Consider the following 14,871-nt stretch of genomic DNA (forward strand, 5'->3'; position numbering starts at 1 on the left):
CAATGTTCCTCTAAATAGCAGACTAAAATGAGGTGATTCAGAAGCTTGAAACCAAAGACATGCATAAATTATTTAAAAAGCAACAAAGGAAGCAACATTGCTCATTTTAAGCTTTTTGTAAATTAGATACTTTATTAATGAAAAAACTAAAAATAATAAATTGTCTAGTAATGCAATATAACTTTTCCTGAATGGCAAAAGTGTTAATTCATTTTTTAAATTCTGTGTAGCTCTGTGCTGTCAAGGATATACTCAAGAGTAAATATTCTTAGAATAGTGTGATGAATACATAGTCATGGGGGTGACAGATCAAGATCTAAGAAATTTTTTAAAATAGTTTGATTTAAAATAATATATGCTCATTAGAAAATTTAGAATATTGGAAAGTGGTAGGGTAAATTTCCCCCCCCCCCCAAAGCCCCAGTAGATAGTTGTATGTCATAGCTGCACAGCCTTCTAGGTGCTGTATGTGGGACACGGCCTCATCGTGGCCGGAGAAGCGGTGCGTCAGTGCTCGCCTGGGATCCGAACCCGGGCCGCCAGCAACAGAGCATGCGCGCTTAACCGCTAAGCCACGGGGCCGGCCCGGTAGGGTAAATTTTAAAACTACCCGTAACACCATCACCATGAGATGTTAATATTTGGTGTCAAGCTCTTCCAGGGCCTGGATCCTGGTGTGTGTGCACATGCGCGTGTTCACACTTTTTTTTTTTTTTTTTACAAAATAAGAATATTGCTTATACAATGCTATATCTTGCTTTTTTATTCATTATTGTATCACGAGCACTCCCTCATATTACTAATGTTCCTAGGAACTTGATTTTTTTAATGACTATATGATATCTCATTGTATAGCACCCCCTACTGTTGAACGTTTAGGTTGTTTTGAGGACATTTACTAGATTCTGAGTAACTGTTGGTTGTAAGATCTGCTGTTAACTCAAAAGCTCTTTGGAAAAATTGTGCATTCATCATGCTTTTGGAGTGAAAGACACACCCTAACTTCAGGAACATTTAAAAGCCAAAATGTGAGTCTTGGAATAAAGGAAACACAGAATTTGTCATTGAATATATGCTGTGATGAAAGTCTGTAAACCTAAATGTTAGACTGCCTCTGCAATTATTTATGTAGAGTTATTTATAGAAGGGGCAGGTGATGGAGTAGACTCTGCCAGTAAAATGGCTGACAGACATGATACCAGCCCTTCAAAATTTTATAATAGAGAGGATTTTATAGAAAATAGAAGTAACTATCACACACTGTCGTAGATACTGCTGTTGGGAAGTACAAGAGGGTAGCTAATTTAGATTTGGAGAAATCATAGAACACTTCCTATGTGGACCTCTAAGCTATCTGAAAGATGAATAGAAGTTGAGAGAAAATTTCATGGACAGAGGCTCAAAGGTGAGAGCACTTATCCCATTGGAAACACTGAGGTAGCTGAAAACAGCTGGAGTTTTAAGATAGGAGTGATCAGCAGTACTGAACATAGCAGAGAGTCTGAGTAAGCTAAGAATTGAATAATAGCCATTGGATATGGCAGTTAGTGGTATCACTGGCTTCATCAAGAGCATTTTCATGGGAAGAAGGTAATTTGAGATGAACTGAAGATCCGGAGGTAAATGAGTAGAGGCCTTACATCTAAACTTTTCTTTTTAAGAATTTTTACATGAGAAGAGTGAAGAAAGAGATTTAAACATAACTGTGGGTCAAGAGAGAGACCAGCATGCTTGTAACCTGAAGGGAAATGTTCAATAGAGAAAAAAAAATTGGAGATACAGCAAAGGAGGTGACTAATGGAGCATGTTGAAAAAGGCAAGAGAGAATAGGGAATACAGGTGGAAGAAATAGTTTTGAGCCGTGGCCGATATATTTTATACTTCAGGATGAGAATAAAGATGAGGTGTCTGTGTGTATGCATTGAAGTAGAGGGCAGGGGGGAGGAGGTAAGAGTGGGTCATCAGTTGAGTGGAGGCACTTGAGGGTAAAGTGAAAGGTTTGGAATAGTCTTTGAGGGGAATTGGGAAGAGTGATAAAGGGCAGGTAAAGTGATTCATGCGTAGTCATGAGAGAAATCAACTAATCTACATGGATATAAGAATAGGGAAGTGAGAGAGTAGTGTTCATCCAGGATTTGGGGCTCTTTTGGGCAAGTAAGGTGGAAAGGAGAGGATCATTACAGAGAAGTTACTGAGCATTTTTAACCTCAGTTTTGAAAAAATATTGATTGTGGTAATGGTCGTACATCTCTATGAATATACTAAAAACCATTGAATTATATGCTTTCAATGTGTGAATTGTATGGTATTTAAATTATATCTCAATAAAGGTGTTATATATTAAAAAAAGAATTGATTGAAAAATAAGTACAGTCATGAGTCACTTAATGACGGGGACACGTTCTGAGAAATGCGTCTTTCGGCAATTTTTGTCATCGTGTGAACATCACAGAGTGTGCTTACACAAACCTAGGTGGTATAGCCTATTACACGCCTAGGCTGTATGGTGCTAATCTGATGGGACCACAGTCACATACACAGTCCGTTGTTGACTGAAACGTCATTATGTGGCGCATGACTGTATTGTCAGTCTTTGTTTTGAACAGTTCCTTCTTTCTATCTTAAAGATAAGTGGCCACGTTTTTTTGGTTTGGTTGGTTGTTTAACCTACACCTTCTATTTTTTTAGTCGCTGGGTAAGTCGGAGTGCCACCACGCAGCGCAGGAAAGACCGCCTTCGCCAGCATTCCGAGCACATTGGACTGGACAACGACTTGAGGGAGGTATGTGGGCTGCCTTGATGTGAGAGCCATGAGCTAGGCCTTTTCAGCCCAGTAGGTGTCCTTCTCTAGGTTCTTTCACATTCTTCTAAAAAATGTTTCAGTTATATTTTAAAATAGTAATTCTTTTGTATTGACTTACAGCAGAAAACATGTTTTTTTCTATTTTTGTAATTTTAATACATCTAAAATAAGGCTCTAAAACAAGTCTCCTTGTATACCACATCAAGTAAAGCCTAGGTTTAGGATAAATTTTTGGTCAGTGTGTCTCCTGTAGGGAGAAAAATTTACAAGATTGTGTAGACATTTCTAAGTTTCGAGCATAATTTAAACTTAGTAAGTAAAAATGTATTTGCCTGTGCTTTGTCCTTGGCTTGCTGACACCATTTTTAAAAGTGTTTTTAAATTAAGATCTTTATACTTTATTTGTACTACTTGAGAATAAAACTGCAGTTACACATATGAATAATTATAAGTAAGTTTTGATTATTTCTTGTGATCAAAAGAAGAATGCAGAAAAAGAAGATCTGTTAACTATTTTCTAAACTCAAATATGTAGAAATAAAGCAGGAAACATCATTCCAAATATATATTGGTTTTTGTTGATGTGTTCATACGTACATGATTTTAAACATTTTCTTGAGAACGGAAGCATAACTTGTCTAGTGCTTTTCTTCATGCTGCTGTATTTTCTTCTGTCCCCTTTCTTTTGCTGTGACTTTATCATATGCATGCTTGTTTTGCTTGTCTCTTTCTCCCTTTTTTCTTTTTTGCTTTTCTGTCATTGGCACTTCTCCATCCTCTTAGCCTTCCGGGGAACTTTTGGTTCAGAACTCCATGGCATTCTGGGAGTGGGATCAGGGTCCACCTCCTCCTGCACGACTTCCTAAAAAATCCTTCTCTGAGTACTGCCTGGTATGTTCTTTGCCCGAAAGTGCTTTGCAGATGTTCCTGAATCTTGTCTTTGGTGTTCCTTGAATTACTCACATGCGTGAGTGCACATAGTTCTAGAATGCCTCACATCACCCTGTGGCGTGAACTCTCAGCCTCTCCATTTTGCTCTTCACTTCCTCGTGTGTTTGGTACCTTTTTTGTGTGTGTGTGAGGAAGATCAGCCCTGAGCTAACATCCGATGCCAGTCCTCCTCTTTTTTGCTGAGGAAGATTGGCCCTGGGCTAACATCCGTGCCCATCTTCCTCTACTTTATATGGGACGCCCCCACAGCATGGCCTGACAAGCGGTGCGTCAGTGCACGCCTGGGATCCGAACCTGCGAACTCTCGGGCAGCCAAAGCGGAGTGCACACACTTAATTGCTATGCCACTGAGCCGGCCCCCATTTGGTACCTTTTCATGGTGGTGTGTGTTAACACGAGTAATTCTATACTGTTGCCAAGTAAAACTGATCATTCAGATCCCTGATCAATGGGATTTGGTGGGGGGTTGGGAGGGACCAGATATAGCAAATTGTTTTTCTTCCAAATGGGAAATATATTAAATATTTAAACTCCCTTTTATTTAAGCATTTTGCAGAAGTGCGGAAGTGATTCATTTTCAAACAGCTTTTTTTTTTTGCTAGGTTTTATCTCCACAGCGTTTTAATTTATCCTTCCTGGTCTGTATTTTATGTGATCAGAAAATCAGGTCATCAATATAGAATCTTTGTGCTAAGAGGAATCTTGTCCAACCTGGCATGATTTAACTAAAGTCTAACAGACTTGCCCAAAGTTGAATGGACACACAAAGGCAAAGCTGGGCCTACAGCCCAGGACACCTGACTTCCAGACCAGTACTCTTCCCAGTAACCCTTCACGGCAGGTCAGACTAAACAGCTACTCACCTGAGAGCAAGAATAACTTAGCACTCTTGGTTGTATTTTTTTTCCATTATGACATATTAGCATAAATTTACTTAACTTTACAATGGTCTTCTCTTCACAAACTCAGTGCCAGTTAGAGGGACAAGGTGTTTATTAGAAAATTCAGGGTGAGCCTGTCCTAGAGAGAAGTTAGTTCAGTGTTTTTTGAATAATAGGACAGATTTTCATAGGTAGTTCCTAATGGTTTGTTGCTTTTGGCTTTGACAGAAATGAAGAGCATAGTAGAAATCTCAGAAGAAATCTGGGGTTACTTCCCTCTGTAGTGAAGTGGACGTTATTGTAAAAATATTCCTTGGGAAAGATTTCTCTTTCTTCTCCATTTTTCACCTTAAAATACACCTTTTCCTCCAACTGCCCCAAAGAAAATCACGTTTTTATCATTACTTGTCTACTGTAAAGGCACTGCTCTGTTTTTGCCATAGCAGGGGCGGCCTCACTTCCTCCTGTGAGGAAGGGCCTCATGCCACCCCTGTCCTTGCTGTGCGTGTCCATGGAATGTTGCTCGTTCTGTGACTCCAGCAGAGATGCTCAGAAGGAGACTTCACATGTGGCTCCCTGGAGTTCACTGTTGGCTAATAACCATACCTGCCCGACATGTGCTGGGGGCTTGGTAAATACAGCCACTCAAAGGACAGCCCCATTGTTTTCATCTGTAAAATAGAACATAAACTTTAAACAGTACTGAATTTTTATCCATTTATTGACTTTTAAAAATCTAATTATTCATATATTTCAGAAAAAAGAAAAATGCCAGAGGCTTCTTCCTAGCCTCTTGCCTGACCGTGTTCCTCACTCTTTTTCTTCTACCCAGTGTGTTTCTTCCTAAGCCAAATTTGATACTTAACTCTTCGTGAGAATTGAGTCTTGTAGTAGCTTTCTCTGCGTTTGCACAAGTCCTAAAGGTGGAGGAATTAAGGCTAGGGTAGATGCAGAACCCTTTTCACAAATTCACTAGTTAACGTTTTTACAACCTTTTGTCTCTGATTTGTAATATTCCAGATAACGTTAGTACCACCTGAAATGATCGGAAATGCAGGTATTATAATTCTCTACAATCCCTGCCTTATATCTCAGGTTGGTTTTTCTAAAACATTTCATTTCCTGCTTTTATTTATTTGAAAACCTTCAGGATGTTTCGATAGACCTTGTTACACTTAATTTTCCTGGTGGTGATAGTTGTCTCTCATTCTCACTTTTTCCTCTTTCTTTGACCTTCTAAAAAAGACTTGAAGCAGAAAGAAGTAAACACAAGTGTTATGAGAACTAAATGTTTGCAGAGTTCATTTGATTTTTAAATCTGTCCTTGAAATGATTGCGCTGGAAAGGAAACAGATTATTTTGTTAACGCTGCCTTTTGTCAGGAGGATTGGGAGGTAGCAGGTAAACTGATCAGGTGAATCTCTAATCAATGATATTTTGAAAAAATTTGTACCAGATTTAGCAGATTAGTTTTCTTCCAAAGGGAAAATATATTCAATGTACAAACTTCCTTTTATTTCAAGAATGCAAAGGATTTTACACATCTTCTCTTATAATACCAAATTCTTCCCTTAACATAGTAAAGATAGATTTCACATATGTGTCTGTGGGAGGATGTGCTGGCTTGCAATCTCTCTCTCTTCCCAACAAACTGCTAGTTTTACTATATGATTTAGAGCAGTTATTCTCTAAATATGATCCTAAGACACTTGGACTTTTTGGAGATTCTGCCCTGTGGTCCTGATGCAAACATAAGGTATCTGGATGAGCTTTTGTATGTGGCGTAGAAAGGAGAGAGAAAGCTGATATCCTATGCTAATCATGTGTAGTGATTTTTTTTTCCTGGGAATTCACTAACCAAAGCTCAAGAGCAGTGGACTGGGTTTGTCTGGTACTCCCTCAGCCATCACTGACTTTGAAAGTGTTTCCACTTGTTCCACAATGTTTCCACTTTCTCTTGGAGCAAGGCAAAGGAGGGCTATAGCAAACATGTTACAGACACCAGAGGCCTCCTGCATATGGAGCGCATGATAGTTTTCAGAGTGATCTCATAGCCTTTCTTCTGAGGTAGGTGGGCATGTTTTATGCCCGTTTTACAAATAAGAAAATATGCCCAAGGTCATAAAATTCGCTGCAACCAGATTCTAGAGCCCCTGATTTTACTGTTTTGCCTTGATTAGAGCACAGTGTAGGGTTGGCAAGCACTTGGGTTGCCTAAGAGGCTGGAAATGTGTAAGTCTCTGATCTGCAGGGAGAGGAGAGGAGGAAACCAGTGATCTGAGAATCCCTAGATTCCTGCAGAACCTTGGCTTTGTAATCCAGGCGCCTGCATTTTGTCATTTCAGCCATGATCCTGACTAATCACAGCCTTGGGTGTTCCCCATAAAAAGACTAAACTAGATGAAATTCCATCTTGTTTTGAATGAGTTTTAACATGATGGGGTTTCTGTCACCCTCATTTTCACAGGGTTAACAGTTGAGGGGGGAGTATGAACGTCTCTGCCTTTTGATGCACTAAAACTTGAATTGCTGTTGCACGTATACACTTAAGACCTTTTTTTGCATCTTGTTGTTCCTGCACTTGTTTGTGTAAGGTTAAGTAGGTCAGAAGAATGTCTGATGTTTATGCATTAAAAATACTCTTTAATTTTTAGAAATATATGCAAGAGGCACGAAGTTTAGGAAAAAACCTGAGGCAACCCAAATTGTCAGACCTCTCTCCCGCAGTGATTGCACAAACCAACTGTAAATTTGTGGAAGGCTTATTAAAAGAATGTAGAATGAAGGTACGTATTACTCACTGATGCGGGACAGTGTGCATCCATGTTGACTCCGTGTGTGAGGCTAAGATGAGCTGAGTCAGCTCCCGTATTTGAGCCTGTAGCTTCCCTAGAGGAGAACTGGTACTGGGGCATAAACCTCACGTGCTCTTTACTCGGGTCGTGAACCTCCATGTGTTCTCCATTGCCCACAGAATCAATGACATGGGGGCCCCACACGGTTTTTCTCACCTTTTCAGCCATTGCTGTCTTTCTCTCCAACACAAACAGATATTAAGCCAGTCACAAGTTGTGTCGGGGATATTAGCATCTTATGTGAAAGACAACAGGTTTTTTGTGTCTGTCTGTATGTGCACCTATGTAGAACCTTATCCTTGCCCATACATGTGTATATATACCCATAAGGAAGAAGACCTTAGCTGTGTGTATTACACACTAGTCTCCTGTCTGATATCTGTGTTTATTGGAGGTAGCAATACAAATTGACAGACATCATTTTAAGCAGTATCTTCATTCATTTATTTGACAATCATTTCTTGAGTACCTTCACTGCGTATTCAATAAATGCACTATTTTCAGCATCAGCATACAGTGTTGAATCAGACAGACAAGGTCCCTGCCTGAAGGAACCAGATTCTCTCTTACTTTACATTTTATAAGAGCTGCTAAGACTGCTATAAATTAACTTATTTGAGACTGATTTCCATTTCCTTTCCATTTTCTGGTGTATACTCATGAGCAGAGACTTGATAAAAGAGGAAAAGAAGAAGGGAAAAAAGAGGCCTGATTCACTTACAAGTTGGAGAGTTCTGAAAAAACTGAAAGCTGCCCATTTATATTGCGGTTTTTGCTTAAGTGCAATCAAAAGTGCAAGTATCTTTAGAATGCTAGGATGCGGGGGCAGTGGAGAGCGAGTTGTGGTGACAGGATGGGGTTTCAGAGTCTGACAGTACATTTTTTAGGTCTAGTGTAATTCCTCAGTATTACTCATGTTAGTGATGTGAATATTGTACATAAACATTTATTTGGGGATCCTTTAAAATAGTATCATAGTCTCTCTTTAGTGACCCTCTATTTCTCTGACAAAATAGTAAAAGTACAGATGATATTATTCCAGTTAGTTGACCACAGAGATTAAGACACTTTACCCAAGATGATTAAAAATCTGCAATTAGAAATATAGTGAAGGGAACCCAGGTCTCCTGATTCAGTAATTGACTTGTTGGTGTTTGGCCTCACTGGTGGGGTAACACTTGTGACCACACATGATGTTTTCAGACAAAGCGCATGTTGGTGGAGAAGATGGGACATGAAGCAGTGGAACTGGGCCATGGAGAAGCAAACATAACTGGCTTGGAGGAGAACACCTTGATCGCCAGCCTCTGTGACCTGCTGGAAAGGATATGGAGCCACGGCCTGCAGGTTAAGCAGGTAACAGCCTCAGGGGGTCTTGGTGACATGGCCGGGTAGGAGCCCTGTTAAGAAGTGTAACAGAGAGAGAAAGATATCATAAAAATTAAAAGATATATTTGTTTGTCACAGGATGACTAGAAATATACCACAAGCATTTTAATTCCAGGAAAGGAAAATATAACCCATGATTAGAAGGCGATTTGGGGCTCTTTCCTGGTAAACAGGAAAGGGTAAAACAGCACATTCACTGCAGAGGCTGTATCCCCTGTGGATTCCATTAAGTGTCTGCTTTCGTCACTGTCCAGGAAACAAATCTGTGAGCCAGAATTAACAGTTCTTTACCATTGTAAGTTATCTAGTTATTCAGGGTGGAAAAAGTCAAATGGTTTCTTTGCTTTGGTCCCTCTAGTCTCCCTTTCTGATTTTTTTCTGTTGTGTCATGTTTCTTTCTTCCTCCCCTTTTCTCTTTCTGTTCTTGCCCCAGTTTTCTTCCCTTGCTGCCATTGCATACATCCAAACATATTTTGCATGTGGATGTACGCAAATACATTCTGTGCTGCTAGAACCTTTTAATTCCCTGGTTATTACCGTGGCCAGGGTAGAGAGCCCTAATTACGTACGACTCAATAACAAGTGAGCTGAAGTCAGATATCTCCGTGCCTGCACTTCTGGCCTTTGCTCAGCCGCCCTTCCCCGGACTCTTGGCAGTCGCTCACTGAGAACAGTGAGGCGAAGGACAACCCTCATTACACATGGAGTGAGATGCTCAGAATGTCACACAGCTAGGACTGGGTGAGCTTGGGTCTTCCAGCTTCAGAATGGCCATTTCAATGTGAATGGTTTTGATGAGAAATTATTCTTTGATGGATTACTCCTTATAAAATGAAAGAATGTATATATGTACCTTCTATTTTTCAGGGGAAGTCGGCTTTGTGGTCACATTTAATTCAATTTCAGGACAGAGAAGAGAAACAAGAGCACCTTGCAGAATCACCAGGTGAGAGTTCATTGGCTTGATTATTTCTACAGCCATGGCAGCATTGGACCATGTGACGAATGAATCCCGTATGGCTCTGTCTCTACTTCTCTCTCTCAAACTGAAACTTACCCCATCTTGCCAGTAGTGGGGTAAAGTAGAAGGAGCAATATTATTGACTAGCTGTGAGACCTGGGAAAAATCACTTGACCTTTCTGATCTTCAGCTTCCTCATCCACAAAGATAAGGAAAATAGTACTAGCTATACCGAGACTGTAATGTTGATCCAATAAAATAATGTGTGAAAACCCCTAATGGATTATAAAGGATCACACAGGTATACTTTACTCTCACCAGTATTAGGGTGTAGTATATACTGATTTTTTTCGTTTTATAACCGTCATTAATAATCTTTCAGAGGAAAAATGTGTATATGTCTCAAAAATCTTCAGGAATCAGATTTCTTCAGTTTATAACAAGACATCTCATGTTAGAAGTGTCATAATTCTTTAGCTAATTAGAGTTCTGTAGGGTTCCTAGATGCTCTCCCTACCGTGTATTTTTCGCACAAGGAGCTAGCTTTTCTTTATATAAAATAACCATCTATTTCACAAAAAGTAGAACTAACAGTGGAAAGCTAATAGAGATAAAATGTTTTTTGTTTTTTTGTGTGTGTGTGAGGAAGATCAGCCCTGAGCTAACATCTGCCAATCCTCCTCTTTTTGCTGAGGAAGACTGGCCCTGGGCTAACATCCGTGCCCATCTTCCTCCACTTTATATGAGACGCTGCCACAGCATGGCTTGACAGGCGTGCATCGGTGCACTCCCAGCATCCGAACCGGCGAACCCCGGGCCGCCACAGCAGAGCACGTGCACTTAACCGCTTACACCACCAGGCCGGCCCCAAGATAAAATGTTTTATACTGAATCACCTATTTAGAAATCCATAACCTAAAATTATGGATTATTTTAGACATTCAGAAATGTAAGAAAGAAAAAATTCTACCTTTAAAAACTCAAAAGCCAACCACTAGCTTAAGAAATAAAGCATTGCAAATTATGATTGAAGCTCCCTGTTTCCATTCCCCTCACTGCCTCTAGAGGGCAATACTACCCTGAATGTGGTGTTTATTGTTGGAAACCTAGTTTTTAAATGTATCCAATGAGACAGCTAGAAATATGATTTGGATACTATATTGCCCTGGAGTCCCTCTAAACAGAATGTCAAGGTTCTGATGTCCCAAGATGTAACTATAGTTACAGAGATTGAAATCAAGTTTACAAGCATTCTCTGGTGTCCATCTCCTTTGCCCCCTTTTTTGTTGAAAAAGTAAAAACACATTGGCATGTGCCCTGAAACTGTCTCTGACACTTACCTATGTTCAGAGAAAGTTTAACTGTTCAGACTATAAAACCATAACCAAGGTAGTTTACTCTAATTAGGAAAAATAAATTCCTAGGAAGAAATAGCCATTTATAGGATGAAATGTTGGAAAGTCAAGTTAAGGCAGGGAGGTAGACGCATTTGACTCTTGTGCCAAATGAGGTATGTAAGAATATCCAGCTGGGGGCCAGCCCCGTGGCATAGCGGTTAAGTGTGTGCACTCCACTGCTGGCAGCCCGGGTTTGGATCCCGGGTGTGCACTGACGCACTGCTTGTCAGGCCATGCTGTGGCAGTGTCCCGTATAAAGTGGAGGAAGATAGGCACAGATGTTAGCCCCGGGCCAGTCTTCCTCAGCAAAAAAAAAAAAAAAAAAAAGAATTGGCATGGGTGTTAGCTCAGGGCCGATCTTCCTCACAAAAAAAAAAAAAATGTCCAGCTGTTAGAGTGAGCAGCTGCCGGGAAACACCGGCAGCTTCATGGTTTTGGATGGTCAAATGTTGGGTGGTTGAGCTGGAGACCAGAGACCTAGCTGTTTGCAGTGACCTTCAATCAGTCAGTAGTAGGACCAACAAAACTCTGAAGTTGAGGCTAAGAAGTATCAACTATGTCAAAGCCTCATGCAATCACTACTTGTGCTGAGCTGTCAAGCGTTGATGAAGGGCTAGTGATGTAAGAATGAACACAAGCTAAATGTTTTACTGATCCTAAGTAGGATTAATATAAGCTATGTAGCTTTGGAAATCAAATTTATTGTCTGTTTGGAGGAGTGGATTTTATAAATATTGCTCTAACACTTCTGGTGATTCGGCCCATGAAGAGTACGACTTAAAAATATGACAGTGTGAAATATATATAAAAACATCAGTTTTATAATAAAATGTTTCATTTTTGAGAAACAATGTGTTCTAATTACACAGAAATTAGCAGTTCATTGACTTTTCTTTTCCAGATTTAACTGGGTGTTTTTTTTTTCCAAAAAATACTTTTTGTTTGCCAACTGTTAAGCTTCCTAATTAATGGCAGTAAACAGTCTGCATTTTCATACTGAGGAAAGATCCTCCAAGAAATTCACAGTAGGTTTGAACACTGCTCTTATTAGCATTGACCCAGGATAAGAACAGATGATAAATCATTACTTTTCCTTCAGAAGCAGCACTAAATAGGAATCAGACATTTTAAGGGTTGCAGAAGAATGGAAAATGTCCGTCTTAGCAAGAGGACCATAGCAGATAGACTATCTTAATTTTTTTTAATAGACTTTATTTTTTAGAGCAGTTTTAGGTTCATGGCAATATTGAGCAGACAGTACAGAGATTTCCCATATACCCCCTCCCCCCTACATGCATAGCCTTCCACATTACCAGCATCCCCCACGAGAGTGGTACGTTTCTTAAAATTGATGGACCTACATTGGTATGTCATCACCCAAAGTCCATAGTTTACATTAGGGTTCACTGTTAGTGTTGTATATACTGTGGGTTTGGGCAAATGTACAGTGACATAAATACACCATTATAGTATCATATAGAGTAGTTTCACTGCCCTGATAATCTCTGTGCTCTGCCTTTTCGTCCCTCCCTCTTCCCTAACCCCTGGCAACCACTGATGTTTTTACTGTCTCCATAGTTTTGCCTTATCCAGAATGTCATATAGTTGGAGTCATATAGTATGTAGCCTTTTCAGATGGGCTTTTTTCACTTAGTAATATGTATTTAAGTTTCCTCCGTGTCTTTTCAGACTGTGTTAATTTTGACCTAGTCAAATTCTGACCAAGTCACTGCACCGGTAGTTTGAAGTCCTATTTCAGAGAAAGGATCTCAGAATGCACTTAATCCTAGAGAGAGGACTGTTCTTCACATATCACCCAAAAGCACATGCCTTTAAAAATGTTGGCCAGCTTAGACATAGGTGTTGTTCTTGAACTTGAATCCTCAGACAAAATTCCACTCAACTTTAAATGGAGTTTTAAGTTAATTAGCCAGAGGTGGGATAGGATGCAGAAGGGAGTGGAAATACTGCTTCTAAATGGTTATGCTGGATCTAGCCCAAGAATTTTGAGTCACTCTTCAATCATCTTATCTTCATCAAAAGTTTTCTATTAATTACTTACCTGCCTATAGACTATAGATGGTTCTATAAAGGAAAGATTTCACACAGAAGCTAAATTAAAGCTCAATTTCATTTTATTTTATTTATTGAGGACTTAAACTTTGTGCCGGGCACTATTCTCAGTGCTTTACATCTATTTGAATAAGGTAGGTACTGTTACTGTCTGCAGTTTGCACATGAGGAAACAGACCATAGAGCCGTTGAGTGACACGCCCAAAGTCAGCCAGCTGTTAAGTTCTCTGCAGGCTTTGAGAAAGCCGTGTTCTTAACCATTCAGCTCTGCTGCTCTCAGTCTCAAGTGATGAATAGGCTATGAACAAGGAGAAAGATACACATGTGTTAAAGGATGAGCTAACGACTTTAACAAATTGCACGGAGACATGAAAAAGTATATCGTTTGTCTAAGAACATTGATCAGTGAAGAGTGGCTAGAATATAGGTTTCCAAAATAGGATTCCCAGAACATGCTGAGGCCTGTGAATGCTCTTATTGTGCATGCTACTGCCTTTTGAAATGTCAGACTCCTCACTTATTAAATCTCTCACCTGTTCTCTGCTCCCAGAGGCATGATTCCTTCTTATTGCCATGTCTCTCTCTAGCCAAGTTGCTGATTCTGGTTTCAGCTCCCTTCTCCTGCCTCGTGATCTTTTTTCTCTCTCTTCTCAACTTATTTCTTACTACTCCTGTGGCCATTTTTCATGCTGTCTGATCATCTGGAGTGTAGAGGCGTTCTCCAAGGTATTTCCTTCTGTCCCCCAAAATTGAGATGTGCTTCCATTAATAACACACTTAAGTGGTGATAGTCTCAGACGGGAAGACAAACATAGCATATTCTCTGCAAGGCTCTGGAACAATTTCCTTGGTGTCTGTTATCTCCTGGGTGTCAAGATGAACCAGTGTTTTCACTGACCCATTGAAAACTCCCTCCAAAACTGCCATGACAAATGGCCTGTTTATCACCACTGTATGGAAGGCCCTCAAAAGTACGCCTGTAGGTTGGCCTGGACACATTCTCTTTGTCCTGGCAGCCCCATCAGTGCTCACTTATACCTGCCAAGTACCAACCCAGCCTCTTTTACTGAGTGCCGAAAACAGGCAGATCCTAATCCACCAAAATGTTCCCTATCTTCCTTCAGTGCCAGCTTCGTATATGTTTAGGCGTTCTGATATTGTATCCTAGCCCCCCAAAGCAGAATGGATCTAAAAACTGAGAAAATGCAGGTTTAATATACGGCAAAAGCCCACATCCTAAATTCTGATTTTATCCATGTATTTGCTAAGTGTGATGTTGCAATTTAGTTTTCATTTACAGATGGGAAAATGGAAATAAAGAAAGGGCACAAAACTCCATGGCATCTCATTTAAAGTGAGATTGAACGCTCCCACTACAATACATTGGCCAATAATTGATTGCTTAGCCATTGCTGTATAAGAGAATGATCTTTCCTTCTTTTATAAACATTAGCTATTCAGGCTTCTTCAGGGAATGACTCATGGACGTTATACTTCTAAATGTCCATTTAGATTACTCTCTTTGCGTGATATACGTACTGTAGTTCGGATTCTGAACTTT

At 39.9% G+C, this 14,871-nt stretch overlaps 1 protein-coding gene across 3 annotated transcripts in view; it reads left to right on the plus strand.

Annotated features, from left to right (window-relative positions):
• The window catches only part of DENND5B (DENN domain containing 5B), a 190,847-nt gene that overhangs the window by 138,315 nt on the left and 37,661 nt on the right, over positions 1–14,871 (plus strand). For all 3 annotated transcript variants that reach the window (XM_058558549.1, XM_058558547.1, XM_058558548.1), the window contains 4 exons: positions 2,689–2,782; positions 7,290–7,421; positions 8,694–8,846; positions 9,747–9,825. In XM_058558549.1, coding sequence (XP_058414532.1) covers positions 2,689–2,782; positions 7,290–7,421; positions 8,694–8,846; positions 9,747–9,825 — 458 coding nt within the window. The remainder of the gene's footprint in view (positions 1–2,688; positions 2,783–7,289; positions 7,422–8,693; positions 8,847–9,746; positions 9,826–14,871) is intronic.

Source organism: Diceros bicornis, chromosome 17, assembly GCF_020826845.1.
Source record: "Diceros bicornis minor isolate mBicDic1 chromosome 17, mDicBic1.mat.cur, whole genome shotgun sequence".
Taxonomy (NCBI): domain Eukaryota; kingdom Metazoa; phylum Chordata; class Mammalia; order Perissodactyla; family Rhinocerotidae; genus Diceros; species Diceros bicornis.